Source organism: Danio rerio, chromosome 9 (genome assembly GCF_049306965.1).
Source record: "Danio rerio strain Tuebingen ecotype United States chromosome 9, GRCz12tu, whole genome shotgun sequence".
Classification (NCBI taxonomy): domain Eukaryota; kingdom Metazoa; phylum Chordata; class Actinopteri; order Cypriniformes; family Danionidae; genus Danio; species Danio rerio.
In genome coordinates, this window is record NC_133184.1 from 56262501 (window position 1) to 56286903 (window position 24403).

Here is a 24403-nt window from a genome sequence, read left to right on the forward strand (position 1 = left end):
AAGTGATTTATTCATGACAGTGACGGCAGCTCTGTCTAAACCAAAACAAACAGACGGCAGAACCTCACGGAGACTGCCGTCAAACTGAAAGCAAAAGTAAAATATGTCCGGGTCCGGTCCTCTCTCGGCTTCCCATTCCCTTGTTCCTCCTTTGATGATCCAGAGCTCCTTCCGTGGGATCTGAGGCAGGTGCGCACCGCAGGTGTATCCACTTACGCGGTGGCCTCACTCCGTTCCCACGGCGCTCGGCCACGCCCCCTCGCCACAAAAGCCTTCAAGTTCAGGGCTTAAACCCAAAAGACGACGATATGATGATCAGTATTTGAGTTTATGATTTACGTGGACAGGACCAGCTGATCAACCACGACCTTTATGTGTGGTTTGTCAAATATTTTGGCTAATGACAGCATGAGACCCGCTAAACGTCCACTGTTTTGACTGGGATGGACAGTTCTTGGAACTGTTCTATTCATATTGAACCATCATCCTAGTTTTAAAAACGTTATATTAAAATACTTATTACTCTGTAAATAATTGCACTTTCATGCAAATGATGATAAAAGTGAGTTAACAGTCTGACATCTGTCTGTGTCTTTATATATACTGTGTATATATATATATATATATATATATATATATATATATATATATATATATATATATATGTGTGTATGTGTGTGTGTGTCAAAAGGGAGGCCCACTGTCTTAGACTTTGAAAAACCCTGACCTACATGGACATCTGTAGTTGAATTATTTGCCAAATTATTAAATGGTGGACTTTAACTGCAGTTTGGCTCTTTCATTCAGGGAATTCATTCATGCCCCTCGCGACAAATGAGATATTTGATTCGAGGAACTGCTCTAAGCGTGTATTTTTCATGCAATGTTTGATACCGCACGGCAAATGAGAGAAAAAAAAACTCTGCATTTCCCGGAAACTTACATGCACACGGCAGGTAGCGTCAGAAAGCCGCGTGTGTTATTCCGGTCACTAAATGCGTTGCTAACATGTTTGCACTCAGTGCAATAGTTAACTTAATTTGATACGAACAAACTGAATAAACAAAGAGCACTGGTCGCTCACTTACCAAATCTGTAGAGACAGGACAATCACCAGCAACTAGAGCCGCGTCTTTATTAAGAGGAGACTACAAGCGAATCCGGATTTCAGCGTTTGCAGATGAGAACAGCTCTCAGGTAAACAATAATCCTCCTTAGACACGTAAGTTATTGTTGTTGCGCGTCGCGTACACTGTTAATCCACACGTGAGTCTGAGCTCTCACAGAGAGAAAATGAAAACAAAACTTCACTGCAGCAAACTATAAAAGCAACACTTCACCAGTCTGCACGCTGGAATACACGCTATTATGTCATGACCGTGACGCAGCTTCAAAAATTCGTTTCAAACAGGAAGTACGAATTTGCTTGAAATAACGCAAAAACAACCAATTTACACTTTTTAGTGAAATATAGGTGTCCTAATAGTGTTTTTAGCAGTGTGGGACACGTATACGACTGTCAACAGCTCAAAACATGTGTTTTGGTGTTTTGTGACCCTTTAAGAATTATTTTTAATGTGTTAATATTTTTTTTCTATCAGACAATATATTTTCCACTGTAAAAATTATTACTATTATTATTATTATTATTATTATTAATATTTATATATTTTATAAGGGATTATTCTATAGTTTAATGATGATTGATCTGTATATTCTAAAAGCGGTGCAAATTAGATTATTGTAAATTTGACTGAATAACGTCAGTAATTATTAAGACTTATTTTTAATGTGTTAATTTTTTTTTTCTATCAGACAATATATTTTCTACTTCCACTGTAAAAATTATTACATTATTATTATTATTATTATTATTATTATTATTTATATATTTTATAAGGGATTATTCTATATTTTAATAACGATTGATCTGTATATTCTAAAAGCAGTGCAAATTAGATTATTGTAAATTTGACTGAATAACATCAGTAATTATTAAGAATTATTTTTAATGTGTTAATATGATATAATTTTCTATCAGATAATAAATTTTCTATTTTCCACTGTAAAAATTATAACATTATTATTATTATTATTAATATTTATATATTTTATACGGGATTATTTTATAGTTTTATGATGATTGATATCAATCATCATTTTATGATGATTGATAGGGTTTTATTTAAATATAAATAGCAGTGCAAATTAATTTAACTTGTAAAATTGACTCATTAATAACTATTAAAAAACTGTTTTGTGTTAATGTGACATGTTTCTCTCCAATATTACATGTTTCATGCATTCTGCCACTTTAAATAAAAGTTATTTTTTGAAGGATTTGACATGTGGCTCTTCACTTGGTTTGATGTGGCCCTCAAAAAAATAATAATAAAATAAAAATCGATGCATGCTGAAGACATTAAAGAAACAGAAACAGCAACTTTAGCTTGGGTTAGCATAGATCATTAAATCAGATTAGATGATTTAGATAAAGTTCAGGTAGGTAAGAGTTGTTTTACCATTGTTTTGGACGTGATCTTCAAGCATTTCGTTCTTCAAGATGCTGCAGAGCTCAGAAAGCGTCTCCAGATGAACTACATGGATGATCAGCGGCCGCAAAACATCATACAGAGACAGACAAAGCTTCTCCAGGAGTTCACTGCAACAAACATCACATTATCACTATACTGATGATGTTTTCAAGTGAAATTATAATAATGAAAAAAATAAAATGCCATATGAAACCGATTAATGAAGTTATTAATTATTAAATACTAGTAATAATTTAAAGAATACTACTACTAAACTACTACTACTAATAAAATAAAAGAATAAATCATATTAAAAAGTTAACATACACAGTGAAAAATAAATATGGTAATAAATACGTTAAAATATTAAAATAATTTAAACAGAAGATCACAAGGAGAATTTTGTTTTGTTTGTTTATTTCCACATCAGCAACTAATGGCTATTTCACAGAAAGATCATAATAGATGAAAAAAACATTTCATCAAAAATAACAACGACAACTAAATTTAATAAGAAATGATACAAACATAAATATAAAATAATTACAGAAATATACATTACAAATTTTTAAAAGAAGAATTAAAAATATAAAAAATAAACAACCACAAAAAGCTAAATGAAATAGATCAATAAAATATATACAGTTGAATTCAGAAAAATTAAACCCCCTTTGAATGTTTTTTTTAATATTTCCCAAATAATGTTTAACAGAGCAAGGAAATTTTCACAGTATGTCTGATAATATTTTTTCTTATAGAAAGTCTTATAGAAAGTCTTTATTACGGCTAGAATAAAAGCAGTTTTTAATTTTTTATAAACATTTTAAGGTTAATTTTATTAGCCCATTAATATATATATATATATATATATATATATATATATATATATATATATATATATATATATATATATATATATATATATATATATAAATATATAAATAAATAAATAAATAAATAAATAAATATATATATATATATATATATATATATATATATATATATATATATATATAAATATAAATATATATATATATATATATATATATATATATATATATATATATATATATATATATAAATAAATAATGTAAAATAAGATAATAAATGCATTAAACTATTAAAAAGAATTTAAAAAAAAAAAAGAATTTTGAACATAGAACAGAGAATTTTGTTTTGGTTGTTTATTTCCACAATTGCAAACTTATGGCTATTTTACAGCAAGATTGTTGTAGATTAAAAAAAAAAAACATTTCTTATTAATAGCTTAAGAAATTCAATAACTTCAAAATTCATTAAGACAGGATACAAAATAAAAAATAATAGACAGATGCAGACACAGAGATATATATATATTCGTATATTCATGTAATCAAATTCCATAAATAAGTTCATAGAGTTATTAGATAAAATAAAAATAAATAAATATTTTATTTAAATTAAGTTAAATTATTAAAATAAATAATTACAATTAGATTAATTAATTAACTTAATACATTTAATTAATTACTTTTAATTACATTACATACAAAATTAAATAAAATAAATAATTAAAGTTAAATTAAATTAAATTGAATAATTAAAATTAAATAAAATACTCACTCCAGTTTGGATGTGGGTTTGGAGAAGAACTCATTGTAAAGCTGATGCTCATCCTGACAGACGTGAACCATAAATGCACAGCCACTGCGCACCTGAAACCATCAGATCAGCATTACTAACCATTCAATTATTCATCACTCATATTAAAGTGAATGAAAGACAAAATTTCATCCTCATTTCCTCACAACATAGGTTGTTCTACACTTTTAGGAATTTCTTTGCTCTGAACACTAAAATATTATGAACAATTTAACCGAGAAACCATTGACATCCATAGCAGCAGCAAAAAAAAAAAAAAACAATATTAGGGATGTCAATAGCTGTTTTTTCCAGCATTCTTCAGCATATCTTCCATTGTGTTCAACAGAAGAAAAACTCAAACAGTAAAGGGCGAGAAAACAATGGGGGGTATGGCGGTTTGTGCAGTTTGTGTGTGTGTGTGTGTGGGGGGGGGGGGGGGGGGGTTATTTTATTTTCAAACAATCTATTTAAAAAAGAAGAAAATATTCAAGGGGGGGGGGGGGGGGTGCATAAATCTGACTTCAACTGCATATACAAACTACAAACATTCTCCCATCAAGTTTATTTTATTAACTTTTGCATTGGAGTACGCACATTTCCACCACAGATTTGTGCATATGAAGTGTTTATATATATATATATATATATATATATATATATATATATATATATATATATATATATATATATATATATATATATATATATATATATATATGAGAGCCTGTAATGTTCCAGTAAATAATGACAAGTCTGACCAGAGCGCAGTGGTCTTTGTTGTTCTGGCTGGTGAGGTCTGTGATGGTGGAGTTTATACTGGGGCTGAGCAGAACTTCTCTCTGGTCCAGATAACACTGATGAATCTCCTCCAGCAGCTGATGATACCTGAAACACACAGACAATAACAGCACATTCACAAACACAGCTGAAACTAACGCCCCATTCACACAGGGCTTCAGCGCCAATGCTTGACTGAAAGCGTGTCTGAAGTTGGGGCTGAAGTGATCCGTCACAGAAGCGTCAGCCAATGAAATTCAGTCAACAATAGGTCACCGTCTAGCTGGTGTATTTGCATACAGCGATCTTATTGGCTGACGTTTATTGAGCTAGTCCCAACTTCTGCAGCGAACAACGCCTCTGAAGCGGCGCCGACGGATCCACAATGCAGTTCGGCAACGCTTGACGTCCCCCATTCAAAGTGAATGGGAAGTGTTGACGCTGACGCCCCGTGTAAATGGGACGTAAAGGATAATCGAAACTGCTTGCATGCATTACAGTCTTTATATATGGCCTCCAGAGAGTAACCTTGTGTGCTGTTGGGTCGTTTCATCCACTCGGGCTGATTTTGAGACTTAGGCCGTACTCACACTATGCACAGTTGCCTCCAACCGAGCCAAAGCAAGCTTGTCCCCACTCCCGTCTCCCCCGACGGCCAGCACTTTCATTACAATCGGGCCTGGGCAAGCTTACGTCATCGACGCTGCGCTGGTCGGAAGTGCTCTTGCTCAGCATAGTGGACATTTTTTTAGTTATATCGCTTGGTCGTTTGGGATGTGTCGACACGCAGTCAAATATTTCGCCGAACAGATCAGCCACTTTTGACGCTAACAAACAATCAGAAAGCCCTCGTGCAGCAGTTATTAGGATGTTTGCTGAAGGTGCGCAGCTGTCGTGCAGTGAGGGGTTTGAGTATTTAAGAAACTATGACAGTTTGCGTTCACTGAACAGTAAGAATGATTAATAAATCCATATCAAACAGTTCATTAAAGTCACGTCACTCTTTCAGTTACAGGCTCAGGCGCCAAAGCCCAAGTGAACCAACCGATTCAGAGCGGTCACACTTCTCAAACGATCCGGGAAATGGGCCAGTGCACGGTTCGGAGAGCATAATGCGAGTAGGCCCTTATTAACTCTGTGTTTCAGCATATGGGATGATTTTTGGTGAGAAATCTTATTTTGAAACGTATTTTTTTGAAAAATACTGTCATTTTTTATTGTTGTAAAGCACTTTAGTAATAAATGGTTGAAGCAAAGTGCTATATAAAAATATATAAAAAGGTCATTGATTGATTGCAAAGGAAATAAATATCAAAATAAAAGTTAGTAGAAGAAAAAGAAAAGTTCTCCATTACTTACTCTGGGATTTTTTCAGACCGCTGCTCAACTTGCTCAATTAGCCTCTGAAAAAAAGTGATATTATAACATGTTATATTATATTATATTATATTATATTATATTATATTATATTATATTCAGTGCTGTCAAAACATTTATCACAACCAAAATAAAAGCTTATATTTACATAACCTATACATGCATCCATACGTACATATAAATAACTTATATTTGTAAATTAAATATTTACATCTAATTCAAATAATATATAAAAGTAAATATACATGCAAATATTTTGGTTTTGTATTTTATGTTTTATTTATACACATTATGTTAAAACAAACTTTTATTTTGGATGCGATTATTCATTTGACAGCACTAAATCTATTATATTCAAACACAAGACTTACTCGAACTTTTGGTGCAGCTGCTCTGAATTTGACGTAGTACAGTGTGAAGGCATTGTCTGCATTGGGAGCGCCCAGCGGATCCTGCACAAGAGATAATAATCAATGAATAATCAATAAACGAGAGATTATGCAATCATCTGTGGTTTTTTAATTAACAAGTGCTGGAGAACGCACCCGTTTGCTGAGCTGACCCGTCAGGTTCTGCAGTGTGTTGACAGTGTGGCTCTTGATGAGTTGCATGGCTTTGGACAGACACTGCTTGAACTTGGTCAGATAGACTGGATAGTCTTTAAAATTGGGCTGAAAGAAAGCATTATAAATGAACATGACTGGTTTATGGGGAGAAAATGGCCCGCTAGCAGCTTTTTTATTATTATTAAATTCTATCAGTTTGTTTCAACCTACAGTTGAATTCTTGCCCTCCCGTGCAATATTAATTCTTTTAAAGATATTTCCCAAGTGCTGCTTAATGTAGAGAAGATTTTTTCAACATTTTTGAACATATTAGTTTTATGCCCAATCCCAATTCTACCCTTCCCCTTACCCCAACCCCTTGTTTTGCGTATTCACATGAAGGGGTGTCCCAATTCTCTTCAGCTTGAAGGCGTAGGGCTAAGGGGATTGGGTAGGTAGCCCCTGAAACTGACATTTTTCAGCATCACACTCAAAACCAAGGGGTACAAAACTTTCCCAGAATACACCAGCCACAATGGCAGCATACTGAAAAGAACAGCTTAAACCAGCCTAGGCTGCTTGGCTGGTTTTAGCTGGTCAACCAGGCTGATTTTAGAGGGCTTTTGGCCACTTCCATTTCCAGCCTGGTCTTAGCTGGTCAGGCTGGGAGATGACTAGATAAAACCAGCTTGACCAGCCTAGCCAGGCTGAGAGCCCAGCCAAAACCAGCTATGTCCAGCTTAAACCAGGCTGGTAAAGCTGGTTTTAGCTGGTCATTTTCCAGCCTGACTAGCTAAGACCAGGCTGGAAATGGCTGGAAACCAGTCTGGAAGTGGCCAAGACCCCTCTAAAACCAGCCTGGTTGACCAGCTAAAACAAACCAACCAGCCTAGGCTGGTTTAAGCTGTTTATTTCAGCAGGGACACAATCAGGAAATCTACAAATCAGTTTTTTTTTCATTATTATGATTTTTTTTTACAAGAAACAAGCACATGTTCAAATATATTCATAACCGTGTCCGTGTTTCACCATCATGCTTTAAAAAATATTAAAAAAATGTTAAAATAAAAAACGCTAAATTTAGATTTTTAAATCTATAATCCATAATCATAACTCCTGTACAGCAGTCCCACAACATTCTGACACTCGAATACCCTGTCAGAAAAGTCTAGTGGCTGGGAATGAGCTTTCTACATTGTCTGCTATAATGTTAATGCTGTTTTTAACGCTGGTGTGTTTACATAGATGAATATCACCACTGTGTAAATACACAGTCAGGGCTCGAAATTAATCTTTTTGCTTGGTAGCACTAACTTTAAAAGTTTAGGTGCATCAGCCAAAATTTAGTAGCACCCACTAATTATATGCATCATTACTACAAGTTTTATACAAACTTATTTATTGCATTTGAAATCAACAGTAATCAAACTAACAAGCAAAAAAATATATATGCAAGCGTGAGGAAAATATGTCTCGACGAAATCCTGTTATCTCGAGAAAATACATTTTAGGGCTCGAAATTGCGACCAATTTGGCTCTGCCGTTCTGATGCAGTTAGGGGGTTCATTCCACCGACTGGGCAGATTGAATGCGAGAGTTCGGGAAAGTGAGTTCGGGAAAGTGATGAGGCGACGTTCATTCACAGAACGCAGGTTTCTGGAGGGCCTTTAAATCTGCAGAAGTGAGAGCAGATAAGAAGGAGCAAAGCCAGAAGTCGCTTTGTAAGCAAACATCAGAGCTCTGAATTTGATGCGAGCAGCAACTGGCAGCCAGTGCAAACAGATGAGCAGTGGAGTGACATGTGCTCTTTTAGGTTCATTAAAGACCACTCGTGCTGCTGCATTCTGAAGCAGCTGAAGAGGTTTGATAGAGTTAGCTGGGAGCCCGGCTTTCTCCCCTGCGTCTGTGTGTTTGTTTTTCCTCTGTGAAAATCAGCGCGTTCCCAAATGGAAGCTCCCACTTTTATTCAAATCCTTCCCCTTTTCCCTCCCCTGACACTCCCAGCCAAACAGAGCTAGACACACCCACTTTTCTGACGTTTTCCAAACTAGAGGTGCGAAAATACCCTGCTGAAACAGGGGGTTTCATGGCCCTTTAAAAAGTAAAAACAAAATCCTGTACTTAAATGTAAAGTATTAACATATAGTAGCCTATTCATCTGGGATTGTTGCTTGGACCTCACAAATGTAGGCTATATGTCATTACATTGATATACAAATCTTTTTTGATAATTTTTGAAATACATGTAGGATGTACAATATGACATATTTGATTAGAAGAAAGGAGGAAGCCCACGTAGCACTAGTGGTACAGGTACCACAGTTTGAGAACCACTGCATTAGATCATCCGATGAGAATACTGCAGGATTACTTACATGTGATGAAACATATTCTATGCATTCGTCTAATTTGGAGAGCATGGGGACGAATCCTTCACTGTTCACGGATAATGTTGGAGAGTTCAGTTTCTGTGGGAGGAGAGATTATTAATATAAATATGATAAACATATGGCATGTGCATTATGCAAACAAAAGCATTACCGTGTTGATGTTTTCCAGCTCATTAAAATATGACAGCTTCTCTTGGATGCTCTCGGCCAGATCCACCAACTCTGACTGGAGAAAACACAGAGAGAAAAGACAAATTATTTATCAGATAAAAATTTAAACATAATTTATTCCTTCTTAAAACGTCATTACACGCGCACAGAATATTACTATTCATTCACTTATTTTCCCTTCGCTCAATCCTTTTATTTATCAGGAGTCACCACAGTGGAATGAACCGGCAACTATTCTAGCATATGTTTTACACAGCGTATGCCCTTTCAGCTGCAATCCAGTGCTAGGAAACAACCATACACACACATACTCATACATTACAAACAATTTAGTTCTTCAATTCGCCTAGAGCGCATATGTTTGAGCTGTGGAGGAAACAAGAGCACCCGGAGGAAACCTACGCCAACACGGGGAGAACATGCAAACTCCACACAGAAAGCGCAGCCCGGACTCGAACCAGCGACTTTCTTGCTGTGAGGCCACAGTACTAACCACTGAGCCACCATGTCACCATTTTAATATCATTGCTATTACTACAAGTACAACAACAGTTAGCAACAACGTATGGAGTAATTAAGATTGGAGTCTTTTTACAGTAAAAGTGATGAAATATTATTACAAATTGTGAATGAATGGATCCATGGTAACTTGTAATTTATTACTTTGGTTCAGAATTGTTAGCATTATTATTGTAGTGTAACATGATAATTCAAATATCATTGTAATGTGATGATTTGTAGCTTGTTTATTAAATAACAAATAATGTTGGAAATATTTTAAACGTATGTAACAAGTAAAATATTAGTAATTTTACTAATATAATTTTTTGTTAAACTGAGATTGAGTCCATATAGACAATTTTAAGGAATGTAAACAAAAACAATGGTGCCAACGTATTTCCAGTTTTACATCTTTAATTCCGATAGCTTCTAAAAATCCAAAAAGAACCAAATATTGATAAATAGTGTTATGCTAGCTCTTTTAACATCAAGTTATGATCGAATTGCCTCTTGTCACAGTTATGAAATAGTTTGGTAACAAGCAGGAAATGTTCATGAGCCAATGACATGACCACATTGAAATGGTCTATTAGGATTCTTGGGTTTATAAAAAAAAAAAAGCATTTATAAAGAATTTTTTATAACATTTTATATGCATTTATTTTCATATTTTTATGAGTTTAATGTATCCCTGATGACGAAAAATATGTTTTTTTTTCTTTTAAATGATAACATTAAACAGTTTCCAGACAAATATGAAGCAGCACACCAGGGGTCCGTTCTTCGTACCTTGCTTAAATGATCTAAGATGATTTGGCAGATCCTGGATCTGTTAATCTTGATAACTGATCTCTCGCTAATTTGGTTCTCCAAACAAGTTCGCGAATCAGATTAGAATGTCTGGATGAACTGATCTGAGATCGCTGCGTGTGTTGTGAAGGACAGATCTATCGATCCTCGAAATCATGATCAGCAATGCAGCGATTGGCTGACGGGACAGCAGCGTAATGACATCATCTGATTAATATTCAATTATCCATGTGAGCAAAATTACATCAAATTAGCAGTAAACGGTTTGTTAAATATGACACGCAAAACCTTCCACATTTGTTGTGAGCTGCAGGCTTTACACTTTCATTTGTCAAGAGTATTCATCATGTATTTCAATGCAAATCAGTGTATTTAGTTCTTCATTTAGAAAAGATTTTCTTTATTATAGTAACCGTTTTTTAATCGGTGTAAAGAATAACTGGTTGTTTACAAAAGCATTTTGATATTGGTAAAGGCGTCTGCAACTTTTGTGAAGCCTCACTGGCATATTAACTGTCAAAACATGTTTATGACTGCATAAATGTATTATTGCATTTAAAAAAAAGTCACATATTGTGCATGTTTATTATACACAATTTGTACTAAAGCGATCTAAAAAGTTCATATCAATAAATTTTCTCTTTGCACCAGCAGGTGGCAGTCTTTGAACTTTCATTTTGAGGGTGCAGATTGCATAAGTTTTATAAATATGTATAACTTTATTTATTTTATTAATGACTATAACTTTTATATATATAGTTAAAAAATATTTACTATTTTCCCAAGTGTATATAACTTTTAATTTAAGAAAATATCAGAACTCGGTACATACTTTCTGTATTATCTTTGCTTGAACTGAGCCGATCTAATCCTGTTTATATGATTTGAGCCTGCTCCCGATCAGGTTTGACCTAGCAGAACTGTTACCATGACAACAACTCTCGGATCAGCTTTGAAGAACGAAACGATCCTGGATCGTGTCAAATCGTCAATATCCAAATCCAGCTAACTGAGTAATCCACGTACGAAGAACGGACCCCAGCTTTTTAACATTGATAATAATCAAATGTTTATTAATGACCAAATCATCTTATTAGAATGACTTTTAAAGGGTCGTGTGACTCTGAAAACTGGAGTGAATATACTGTTGTGTTTAAATATAGAGTAAACTTTAATGCACAAAAAAAAAGATTTTAATTAAATTGTTATAAAGTTGAGGGCAATATTTATTCTTTGTCAAATATTTTCCAAATGATGTTGAACAGATTCAGGAAATTTTCAGTTTTTCCTCTAATATTTCTTCTTCTGAAGAAAGTCTTATTTGTTTTATTTCAGCTAGAATAAAAGCAGGTTTTAATTGTTTTAAAGCCATTTTAAGCTCAATATTATTAGCCCCCATAAGCAATATTAGTTTTGGATAGTCTACAGACAAAACCACTGTTATACAATGACTTGCCTAATTACCCTAACTTTACCCTAATTACCCTAGTGAAGCCTTTAAAGAGCCCATATTATACATGAAAATTCATATTTCGGTTATATGGATCTCCAACAACATAATGATCTGCATGCAAGGTCAAAAAAAAGCTTCATGGTCTTAATATGCATTTACTTTTACCCAATTACCCAAGCGACTCCCATATGAACCATCCAGCGATTCATTTGTTCCCAAACCCCTCCTTAGTGCGAAGCTAATCTGCGCTGATTGGACCGATGACAGCCTGTTGCGATTGGTCGACAGCGTTCAGCACTAGACAAATGCCCAGCACAAGACAAATGCCCAGCGCAGTTTGTCAAGCCCCCGGCAGACGGGCCAGCGAGATAACCCCATGACGGTCATAACCCCCGCACGGGAAGTATGAACCGCACTTAGCATTGCAAATGAAACCGATAGCGTGCACATTATTTACTGAGCCTGATTTTCGTGACCGAGCTTTTCTCCCTTCTCAGCTGTAACTTAGATCATTTTTATTTGCAATTATTGCTGTGGCACCTCTTGCGTGAAGTATTATATGTTCTCAGGGCTTACCTGTAAGATCCCATCCCCAGCCAGGGGCTTGTAGTGCTCACCAGCATGTAGCAGGCTGCCTTTGTGCCTAATAAACTGGCCTTATTTTGCACGCACCCCTGGTGTATTGTCTGCCCATTCTCACAAGTCTCATGCTGTGTTTACACCAGATGCGGAACGCACTGATAAATCACGCTATTCGCGCGTAAATAGCCGCGTGAACATTTGAGTTTACTCGCTTCATTCGCGCATCAAACCCTGCTTCATTCGCGTGTCAAATTCACTTCAGAACAGACGCGGATTCGCGTGATGGGCAGGGCTTCTGTCTGCCCGAAGACTCTAGCTTCATAGCTAAACGGCTAACATGGATTTTATGAAGAAAATAACAGTGTTTATGTGCTTTATGAAGACTGAAAAACAGCGTCGATAAGTTTAGGGTCGTGTCTGAGTCCACTACATCCTTTCAGAGGTGCATCCAGCTCTGTGAGCTCATAAACAGAAACCTGGATGACGGCTGGAAGATTTCCCTCGTAACACCGACAACAGGTTCTACGTCACAATCACGCCCCCACAAGAGCAAGCTTCTGATTGGTTAACGCGGTGCGAATGTACGCTGAAGTTCAGATTTTCGAACTCGAGAGATTCGCGCGAAACGCTCGTTAAGCTCAATTTGCCCTGCGCCATTCGCGCAATTTGCGTCATTCGCGCTCTATTCGCTCGTATCGCGCAGCAGGATGTCTTTTCGCACGTTTGCATTGATCACTCGCGCTTGATGCGCGTTCCGCGTCTGGTGTGAACGCAGCATCATACACCAGTCTTTTCTGATCCTTCCTTTAACAAACGAATGAATCGCCCACTGTAAGCGTGTAGACTGCTGAATCAATTTTTTCCCCCCACACTTCCAATAATATCCAGGTAAGCACAGCGTCTTCTTGACTCATCACTTCAGGATCTGTTTGTTTTCGCGGTTGTGTTAGTGGGCGGGGCGCAGGTTTACATTTTCTCGGGTTTGCGCCCACACCAATTATGTTTCGTAGTCACGTCACGCCAAAACGGCTAAAGACTCGTTATGAAGAAGATTTATTCTAACCACTATGAGTCAACTCTTTTTTTTACATGAATCAATAGTTTTAAAAACTATGCACTTTTAGATTTAAGCGTTAGCTGGATATTTCACTTCACTTAGATCTGTGTTGCTCACTACATGGAAGCTCATTTTCGAAAACCCACAATAGGGGCTCTTTAAAAGTCACTTTAAGCTGTATAATAGTGTCTTGAAGAATACCTAGTCTAATATTATTTACTGTCATCATGGCAAAGAGAAAATAAATCAGTTATTAGAGATGAGTTATTAAAACTATCACAACTAAAGAAAAATCTTCTTTTCGCTAAACAGAAAGTGGGAAAAAAATAATTGAAAGAACTTAAATTTAACAGGAGTGCTAATAATTCTGAATTCAACCGTATGTGTGTGTGTATAGCTGTGACCTTTGTAGATGAGCAGTGTAAGACAGACCTGCTCCTTCAGCAGTTGTTCACAGGCCTCATGAAGTGTTCCTGTTTTTGTTGACACAAACAGATACTGCTTCTGCAGAGAGTCCAGATGATCCAGAGCAGTGTTCACATCGTTCAGTATGGCGTCGCACTGCTCCTGATAGCCGTTCAGAACATCTCGAGTCTTCCTGTGGAGCAAAAATCAACTTTACAGCTTTATATATACATTAAACAACATTATATGAACGTGAATAGGCATGGGACGATAACCGATTTCATGGTTTCACCGCTAAAATGTTCTGCTATACCATGTCAAGGTCTATGCAAGTGTTTTTTTTATTTGTTATTTGACTTTTACTTTTTAAAGGGCAACAGAATCTCCATCAGCAAATGACCCTCCACATCAAAATCTACTCCATGATTCAGCAAACATCTGAAAAACAAATCACTTATAGACTAACATTCTATAGATCAGGGTAGGGCTGTGCAATTAATTGAAAATCCGATTTCGATTATGGCTTCTAACGATTATGAAAAACAGTTAATCGAGATAAACGATTATTGCATCATATACCAAAAGCGCGAAAGACTGCGTGCTTATGTGAGTGTGCAACACGCGCACATGCATAAGCACGCGGTGAGCATTCGGTCTCATTCGCAACCTGAGACGAGCAGAGGAGCGCAGACATCTAAAGTAATCTTAACATGAGAGCTTTAATGGTCAAATAGGTGTCAAAACGCGGTGATTAATGATGGTTCATATTAACCCTCATTTGCATAATAAACAAACGAGTTGAGAATCAAAAGACACGTGAAAGAGAAACCATTAAAGTGACAGTGCGAAATGCTGCCGCCTGTTTTATCATTAATCAAATGACGAGAACATCCCTTAAGCCTGATTTATACTTCTGCGTCAGGTGACCGGCGTAACCCACGGCGCATGCAACGCGCGTGGCTGTGCATTTATATTTCTGCGCGCTGTCTCTGTTGGTCTGCATTAACACTTCCGAAACGCTAGTTGGCAGTGAGGTGTAAATGTTCCTCTGTGTCGAGTTTCTTCGCTGTTGTTTTGCTTTTCCTGAACAATTCCGGGATGTACAAGTGGCTCAAACTCGCTCATTTTGAGGCAGGAACCGGCGGACGTGCAACAGCTTTAACTATGAGGTAAGCACAAAACAAAACTTTCCACCCGGAGCTCCTTCACGGTACTCCACACTTGTAAACAATCGCTCGCGCCATTCGCGCGGCTCTTGGTCCCGCCCAGACTCGTCAGCGCTACCAAGCCGACCAATCACAGAGCTTACGCTATGTGTCGTTGCGACCTGTAGTTACATTTTTGAGAGGTGCACGTCAGTGACGCCGATGGCCACGGCGAAGGGCTATGCGTCAGCGCCGTAGCATACGCCGGCGTTTGACGCAGAAGTATAATTCAGGCTTTACTGCTCTTGACTGAAGCATTTTTGTAGCTAAAGTGTTTTTCTTAGGGTGAAGATGCTTAAACCACAGTTTGTTTTATATTTTTATTCTATTGTATTTATTTCTCTTTCCTTTGCAGGGTGGAAAATAACTGTGTGTGTGTGTGTGTGTGTGTGTGTGTGTGTGTGTGTGTGTGTGTGTGTGTGTGTGTGTGTGTGTGTGTGTGTATGTATGTATATATATATATATATATATATATGTATATATATATATATATATATGTATATATATATATATATATATGTATATATATATATATATATATATATATATATATATATATATATATATATATATATATATATATATATATATATATATACACACATACACATACATATACATATATATATATATATATATATATATATATATATATATATTAGGGATGTGCGGAGCAGCCGGTATTTGTATTTGTATTTGTTGAGGGGGGAAAAGTATTTGTATTTGTATTTGTATTCGAGTAAAATTCAAAATGGCGCAAAAATATATATTTTTTCTATTACACTTCTAATTTACGTTATAGTGAAAGTATTGTTTAATTATACCCATTATATAAATTATAGACATGCAATATTGGCTGTTGTTTTTGAACATGTGACAAGAAATGTCATTGAAAAGAAAATAACAAAGAAGCCATTATCTCATCCATGGTTAAACCAACAACTAATAAAATACCATTGTGAATATTATGAACCCCACCACCACCGTTCTTGTTGAAGGACACTGAATAGACAGAATAAAAACAAATAATACTTCAAAAAAACTGTTCTTCTTCTGAAAGAACTTTTTTCCAATGGACAGAATTCCAAAAACTAATATTAACTAAATAAATCTAAATAAAACCCTGCCTGGGAGATCTGGCAGAACAGAAGTATTCTATATAATACTAAAAGATACAGCCCTGCTATTGTCATCTGCCTGCCACAAAACAGACACAAAGTTTTTTTTTTTTTGAAACTGACTTGCTGGGGCAGAATGTGGCTGTGTTGATGGTTTGGTGCTTGTGGAGGATTTAGCAGAACATAGCTGGGCTGATTGAGGGGATTGATGCTTGTGGGGGGTTCACAGACAGTATCAGGAGAGGATGCTTTTAGTGCACGTGATAATACATTACATAGAAGGTTGCGTGGTGGCACATTGAGTACCACTGTCACCTCACAGCAAGAAGGTTGCTGGTTCGAGCCCCGACTGGGTTCTCCCCATGTTAGCGTGGGTTTCCTCCGGGTGCTCCGGTTTCCCCCACAGTCCAAACACATGCAATACAGGTGAATTGGGTAAGCTAAATTGTCCCTATTATATGTGTGTGAAAGAGAGTGTATGGATGTTTCCCAGTGCTGGGTAGCAGCTGGAAGGGCAGCCACTGCGTAAAACATATGCTGGATAAATTGGTGGTTCATTCCACTGTGGCAACCCCAGATTGATAAAGGGATTTAGCCGAAAAGAAATGAATGAATGATTATGCATAGAAGATGTTGACAGATGTTTAATATCTCTGCCTCTGCTGATTTCACTTTTGCACACATTATACAGTATCACTTTGTTTTATCTGCAGCACCACTGACTGTAAAATTCTTCCACACAGAACCTGAAGGTTTTTTTTTCTTTTGACTGGTGGAGGACCAAGAAATGGCTCAGCAGCAGTCTTTTTCACTCTTTTTCTGGGTGCCCAAATGTATTTGAGGAGTTTCAAGTTAATAAAAAGTGACGGGAAGCTATGCTAAGGTTAACTAGCCTATAGCATATATCTTGCTGTCTGCAAAAGACAGTAATTTAGACGTACCATATAACTCCCATAAGTGGATACTATTCGACACAACTGCAAAAGCATCGTTTTAACCTTTATAAACGAACGTTAATGTTACTCTATCAACAGTCTATTGTCTAAATTACCGCGCTAACAGAGCTAACGTTGCGTAAACACAGCACCCGGTTGCAGACGTCAATAATGCAGCGTAATAGAATATCGTTCAAACTCCGCTTCAACTCCGCTGCAAGTTTATAAACTGCCTTTGGAACCCAATTAAGGTACAAAAATCTATTTAACAAAAATAGTGATGCAGTGAAGTATTTTTTCGCTCAGCCGAGCCTTCTGTCTGTTGCTGTGGAGAAGCTTGTGCCAAACACCTTTTATCTCCGCCCCGCCCTCCGACTACTGACTGAGGCCGTACTCACACTAGGTACAGTTGCCTCGAACCGGGCCAAAGCACGCTTGTCCCCCCTCCCGTCTACCCCGACGGCCCGCGCTCACACCATATCGGGCCTCGGCACGCTTACGTCATCGCTGCTACTCTGTTCAGTGAGAAGCGCTGAACAGCCTTTTTAGCATTTAAATCTTTGTTCTGACTCCATTAATATATTAGAGATATCTCTAATTATATTTTGACTATTCATAATTATAATTCCACTACTCAGAATGACAATTAGACATATCTGCAATTACAATTGTACTAGTACGAAATCAGATGAATTTTGACTAGTAACAATTGTAATTGATATCTCTGAGTTTTTACTAGTCATAATACATTTAGAGATATCTTTAATTCATCATATTTAGAGATATTTACAAATATATTTGAAGATCTCTCTAATTAATTTACTAAAAGTCTAATTACAGTTGTAGATATCTTGAATTGGATTTTTGACTAGTCAAAATCCATTTGGAGATATATCTAATTACAACTGTGACTAGTCAAAACTTATTTAGAGATATCTGCAAATATTTTTCAATGGAAGTCAATGGAGGAATATAACTAGTCAGTCATAATATATTTGCAGATATTTCCAATCTGACTAGTCGAATTATAATTATGACAAGTCAAAATATAATTAGAGATATCTGTAAATATATTTATGGATAGTCTGAACAAGGTTTAAATGTTAAACCTCTCACCCAGTAGCACAGTGGAGAGTTCTCTAGTTATATCCTTTCAGTCGTTTGTTATGCAGTGACATGCAGTCAAATATTTCGCCAAACAGTCCTTAGGGATACGGTGACACGCAGTCAGATATTTTACCGGACAGATCCGCCACTTTTGGCGCGCATAAACAATCATAAAGCTCTCGTGCTGCAGGAATGAGGAGGTCTGCTAAAGGCGCGCAGCTGACGTGCAGTGAGAGGTTTGCGTCTTTAATAAACTACGGCAGTTTGCGATCACTGAACAGTAATAATGAAAAATATATTCATTTCATATATTGAATATATTCAATATATGAACATATTCATACATTCAAATATATTCATAAAAATTATATTCATTTGTAATATAAATTAATCATTTAAGTAAAAAATAATTTAGGGCAGGCCTATTTATTTTATTAAGTTTATTAATAAACTATGTTCTTCTATGCTGTTGGAAACACAGCAGGTGCGTGAGGACGCTCTGTTTATGTTCTGTTATTAATATGCTAGAATGTTAAAATAAATCAGCATTTTAAAATGAAATATTTTATGTGTCAGACACAAAATAGACTTGTCAATAAATAAAAAGTAATGATAATTTAATAATAATCTGACCAGTTAACCTTAAATATTAGATTAATGAGTGGCGGTTGTCGGTTAGCAAAATTAACCGAAATGAGAATCCCTAATATACATCAAATTTGCCATGGGTAATTTCCAAATTTATTTAGTAATATTTAAAAATAACTAGAAAATGTTGATTATTAACTAATGGAGTATCATGTTTACATTTCATAATAAATTTATTAGTGTAAAAACATAAACAACCCCATTTTGAAAGCAATAGAGTTCAATGCTGAATACGCTGGTCCAGCTGCTCCTGCCTTTACCTTGATTTGCTTGTACATGTCTTGTGCATTATTCAAAATTGTGATTGATTTACAACATTTAATTAAATCATTGAATTTCAGTTCAGTTTCAGCTGATTTTGGTAGCTCAGCAATTATACAAAGAAAAAAAAAAAGGTCACGTTAAATTCGAAATCTCTGTCAAAGGCACCAGTCCCAACCACTTCCCATCATTCTCCCCTCTTCATATGGGATTGTGGGCCAAACCAAAAGTAACCATGGGCCAACTCTGGCCCGCGGGCCCAACTTTGGGCATCTCTGCTATAGGCAACTTACAGACCAACTGAAACTAATAAAGACAGCAGAAGTCAATGATTTATTTTTGTGATTTAGACTGACATGTTTACTGCTCCAAAATACTATGAATGTTTCTTAAAATAAAATATATAACGGGGACAAATTTTGTCATTTTTTACCCAGACATTTACAAGATATTTTAGAGCAGTAACCACAATACCATGAGATTTATCCATGGTTATCATAATAGATTATCATAGCCCATGCCTAATCATGCCAGGAAGCCATAATCAAAACACACATGAATACACACACCTGTACTTGGAGGCTTCATCCTGATCCATCTGAACCTGCAGCTTTGAGAACCAGGAAAAGAACTGAGACAGAGAGATCATGCTGTTAGTCATGTGATCATAATATTGTACATTGAAACAACAGACTGGAATGAATTTAATAGGTGTGAATTCTTTCACTCTTTAAACGGAGCGTAATTCATTTTTTAATAACTTCTATACTGATCTTGGAGAATTTATGAGGCTTTCAATTATAATAATTTATATTTTTTTATTACTAATATATATGATACACTATATTATATAATGCAGGGCTCAACAACAAGGACTGCCCGATGACCTGGGGCCAGCATGTGAGATGCTCGGGACAGTAGACAGGATCGTTACTGGCCCGATCGGGCCCCTCCTGTGACAAAAACAGTCAGAATCGAGAAACAGTTTGTGTTTTTAAGCCTTTAAATGCTACCTTTTCAGTTCTTCTTATCTGATTGGATGTTGTGAACACATTCTAACAACCAGTACAGCGAAGAGACAGCAACATGGCGGCAACATCAAGTGATGATGCTAAAGGAAAACATTTGTTTCTAACGTCTTGGAAGCAGACATTTATGAGGGTACGCCACGACGTGATGTTTTGTACAGTTTGCCGTCAGTTTGGCAGGTCAGCCATCCTTTGTTTTGCAATAAAATACCTGCATATTTTGCTACTTTTGTGTGCAAAATACTTTGAATTTTGCTCATTACACATTTATTAACATTTTATAAATAATTAAATTCTAGATTTACGAACATTTTGACACATTTCTTTTCTAAATTTGTGGCTAAGGAATAACTATCAACTTTTTTTTTGGTAGGGCCAGTGAAAATATTGGCAGGGCAAGTAAAAATCTGAACCACTGGTCCGATCGGGCCAGTAGAAAAAATCCATAGCGTTGAACCTTGTAATGTATCATTTATTTTTTACAAACATAAAATTACATAAAGGAAAAATAATAAAATAGTATTACAGATAATTAATTACATAAATAATTAATTAAATAAATAATTAAGTCCCAAGTGTCACATTTTATTAAACAGCACCAGTGTGCAGAAGTGCAGGAGTGAATGAGTGTGTGAGACCTGCTGTGCCGTCTCGATCCGGTGGTTGTGGAGCTCCAGCATCTGAAAGCCCTGCAGCAGCACTTCTTCAGTGGACTCGGGCAGAGCAGCAGTGAAAGACGAGCGCAGCGAGCGAGACGACAGACTGCAGATGTCCTCGATTGGCAGCTGAGGAGAAACACACATCATTGATCATAAATATAAGAAACTAGTTATTAAACACACACAGTTTAACAGTAGACACTGAGGTCCACTCTATTTCACCAAGTTCCACTCATTTCAACAATTCTATAATCATACTATAGAAATGAAATAATCTGACATAGTAAATATGTGTTTGCATAACAACTATTAGTACCAGTGATTCGATCAGCAGTCCCGACTATTCAACATAGTCTTCAGACGTCAGATTAGGTTGCTGAGCTAAACCAGACAGCTATTGAAGTGAAGTGCAGACAAGTGATATGGGTATATTATATTACAACCCACCAGTTTACTGTAGTAAAAACTAAAGTACACTAAGATACAGTTTATCAGTTTACTATAGTTAATACTACAGTATGCTGAAGCATTCATCAATAAAGCTGTAAAAACATTCAACCCATCTTCATTTCTGTAGTGCTTTTACTGTGTAAATGGTGTCAAAGCAGTTTAACATATAAGTTCTAATTTACATGCCCGTAGCCAGGGAGGGGGGGGTCAAACGAACAACCCCCTCACGGCCAAAAGGTCCAGAATTTGTCCTTTTAATTATTTTATGCAATTTAACATTAAATAATATATTTATTTTATAATTAATATATTTATATTTAATATATATTGTAATAAAGTGTCATTTTAAATAACTCTGGCCAGTAATTTGAGTCCAAGTTTGACGTCCTGTATATTTATTGACTTTTACATGACATTTATTGTCCAATACATGACCTCCCTTTCCCTATTTTTGCCATTATTCCTTTTAAATAACTGTCCGACGAAGGCTTTAATGGCGGAGTCAGTCGTCAGATGTCACTTCACAGCAAAAGGCGCTAATCCCCTCACGTCACGTCTGTGTTTTTGAGGCTGTTTGCTCACTTCATTCCTTTTATTCTGATCGGATATAAATCCGATCGCTCAAACCACTTCAGAAGGTGATCTGGGATGCATTCCACATGAAACTATACAGGTCTAATCATTTTTTAGACAAAATTGATATAAACAAAATACATTATGACCTGGAGAAAATCTGACCTGCGCCTGAAACACCTGAAGGTGCTCTTTTCCAGCCAAAACTCTGTTAAAACATGTTTACAATAAGTATAAAACGTTAAACTTTTCAGGCCTGTAGCCAGGGGGGTTTGGGTGGTTCGGAAAACTCACCCCTCACTGACAAAGGTCTAGAATTTGTCCCATACATGAGCTCATTTGTTCCATTTTGACTGCTATGCCATCATAAATAATAAAAATAATCCATGCAAAAAGGCTTTAAGACCAAACGGATCCCCTGTCGGCTGTTGCTTCGACTATTATCTGATGTAAGAGAAGTCTTCTGTCACTCTTGTATTGTTTATAAATAGAGAAAAACATTTTACAGGTAACTTTATTCTAAATCTCGGACTTTATTCCTGAAATAAAAATAAGCAATAAAAAGGTGTGAAGCACCAGAAGCAGACCATGTTATATTAATTTGAATATATTTTGGCTATTGCTGATTTCCAGAAATTTATATATATATATATTTTTTTTTTTTTACAAAAGAGGCTAGAAAAAAATCAGAAGAATTCAATCATTATTATTGTTTTATTAATATTATTATGTTTTAATTATTATTTCTTTATTGAAATGGCCAAATTGTGACTGAGGACAGTTGAATGTGCTGGCCAGTTTGTTTTTTTGTCTAATAAATGATAGTAGGCTATAGTTTTTTTTTTTTTACTTTAAAATGGTAACAGATTGCTATTTTTTCCTAGTGAGATATGATATAATAAATTTGTATTAAAAAAAATAGTTTTGTTTTAATTTTTTAGGAAATATTTTAGTACATCAAAAAGTGTGGTTATGATGACATCTGACAAGCTAATCCAGCAAAAAAAAAAAAAAAAAAAAAAAAAAAAAAAAAAAAAAGTAGAAAAGTACAGCTTAAAATGTCACTAAAATGCAGCATTTCGCATAGTTAAATAGAAACTGAGGCTTATAACTGAAAAAAGGTCCACTTTTTAAAGAAAAAAAACAACCCTTTCACCAGGCTGGCTACGGGCCTGAGTTAGTAGATTAAAACGGTGTCAGTCCAGTTTTACACTTTACTATAGTATGGTTCAAATCACTATAAATTACTAGTATGTTTCATGCGGACAGATTGAAAACCTTCATGGTGTTCTACTCCTATCAATAAAGTTTCCTAAATTAACACTTCAAGAGTTTTTAATTAATTAAGGTAACGTTGGTTTTAAATGTGAACATTCTCCTTATTGTTCACCATGATAACTTACTGCATATTCGGTCTAAAATTACACGCATGTATGACTTGAAAATAACATTAGCACTGTTTATATGACTGTGGAGTGTACTTTTATAGTCATTGTCTGCTAATATGATTTCACTATTCAGAATTGGCAAACAATATTTTTGTGAAATTATATTGTTGAGGAGAAAGTCTGAACGTGTGCATATAAAACCAACTTTACCTCAATTAAGGTTGGAAGTGTTGTTGTGCTAACCTCATTCATTTACATTCTGCATGTATCAGAGACGTGGCAGTTCATCAGCTACAAACCTCACCAAACTAGCCTGATGAGGGTTCGAGCTGTTTCTAGTGCGCTAGACAGCAGAAGGGCCCTCAGTAGTGAAGGACTGTGTTTATTATGTGTATTGATATTAGCTGTCCGGCTAGCGTGGCTCTTCTTCACTCACCTCAGCGGGCAGGAGGGTCTCTTCTGCGGCTGCGCGGAGCTCCAGTATCGAGTCCGTCTGTCTGTCTGTTAACGGCGCCATGGGGTCCACTCGTCGGTCCCAGAAAGAGAGTTTCTCCCGGGTGTCTTTATCCGTGAGATCCAGCAGATTCTGATCCGTGGAAGACGCCATCATGGCAAACAACACTCGACGTCACGTCACCTCTCAGCGGACGCGGATTCCGGGATAGGCGGAGTCAAGACGCAGACAGCCAATCAGTGAAGCGCTTTCACTTACGTGTGCACCTGACTTCATTACAGCCGACTCTACGGACATTCGTCTAACCCCCTCTCTTTGGAATTAATTGGAAAAAAAGCTTAGCTCTTACCTT

At 36.1% G+C, this 24403-nt stretch overlaps 1 protein-coding gene across 3 annotated transcripts in view; it reads right to left on the reverse strand.

Annotated features, from left to right (window-relative positions):
- Positions 1-24243, reverse strand: part of cog3 (component of oligomeric golgi complex 3) — a 51024-nt gene extending 26781 nt beyond the window's left edge. The window contains exons 1-12 of one of the 3 annotated variants that reach the window (XR_012384937.1): positions 24034-24232; positions 21166-21312; positions 20069-20130; positions 14253-14418; positions 9398-9472; positions 9232-9324; positions 6857-6982; positions 6683-6763; positions 6294-6337; positions 4916-5042; positions 4137-4228; positions 2445-2662 (exon numbers count right to left, since the gene is read on the reverse strand). Coding sequence is in view for 2 of the 3 variants with exons in the window: in NM_001144040.2 (NP_001137512.1) it covers positions 2523-2662; positions 4137-4228; positions 4916-5042; positions 6294-6337; positions 6683-6763; positions 6857-6982; positions 9232-9324; positions 9398-9472; positions 14253-14418; positions 20069-20130; positions 21166-21312; positions 24034-24204 (1324 nt within the window). In the remaining variant the exon portion in view is untranslated. 3 annotated transcript variants of the gene reach the window in all.
- Positions 24244-24403: the final 160 nt, after the last annotated feature.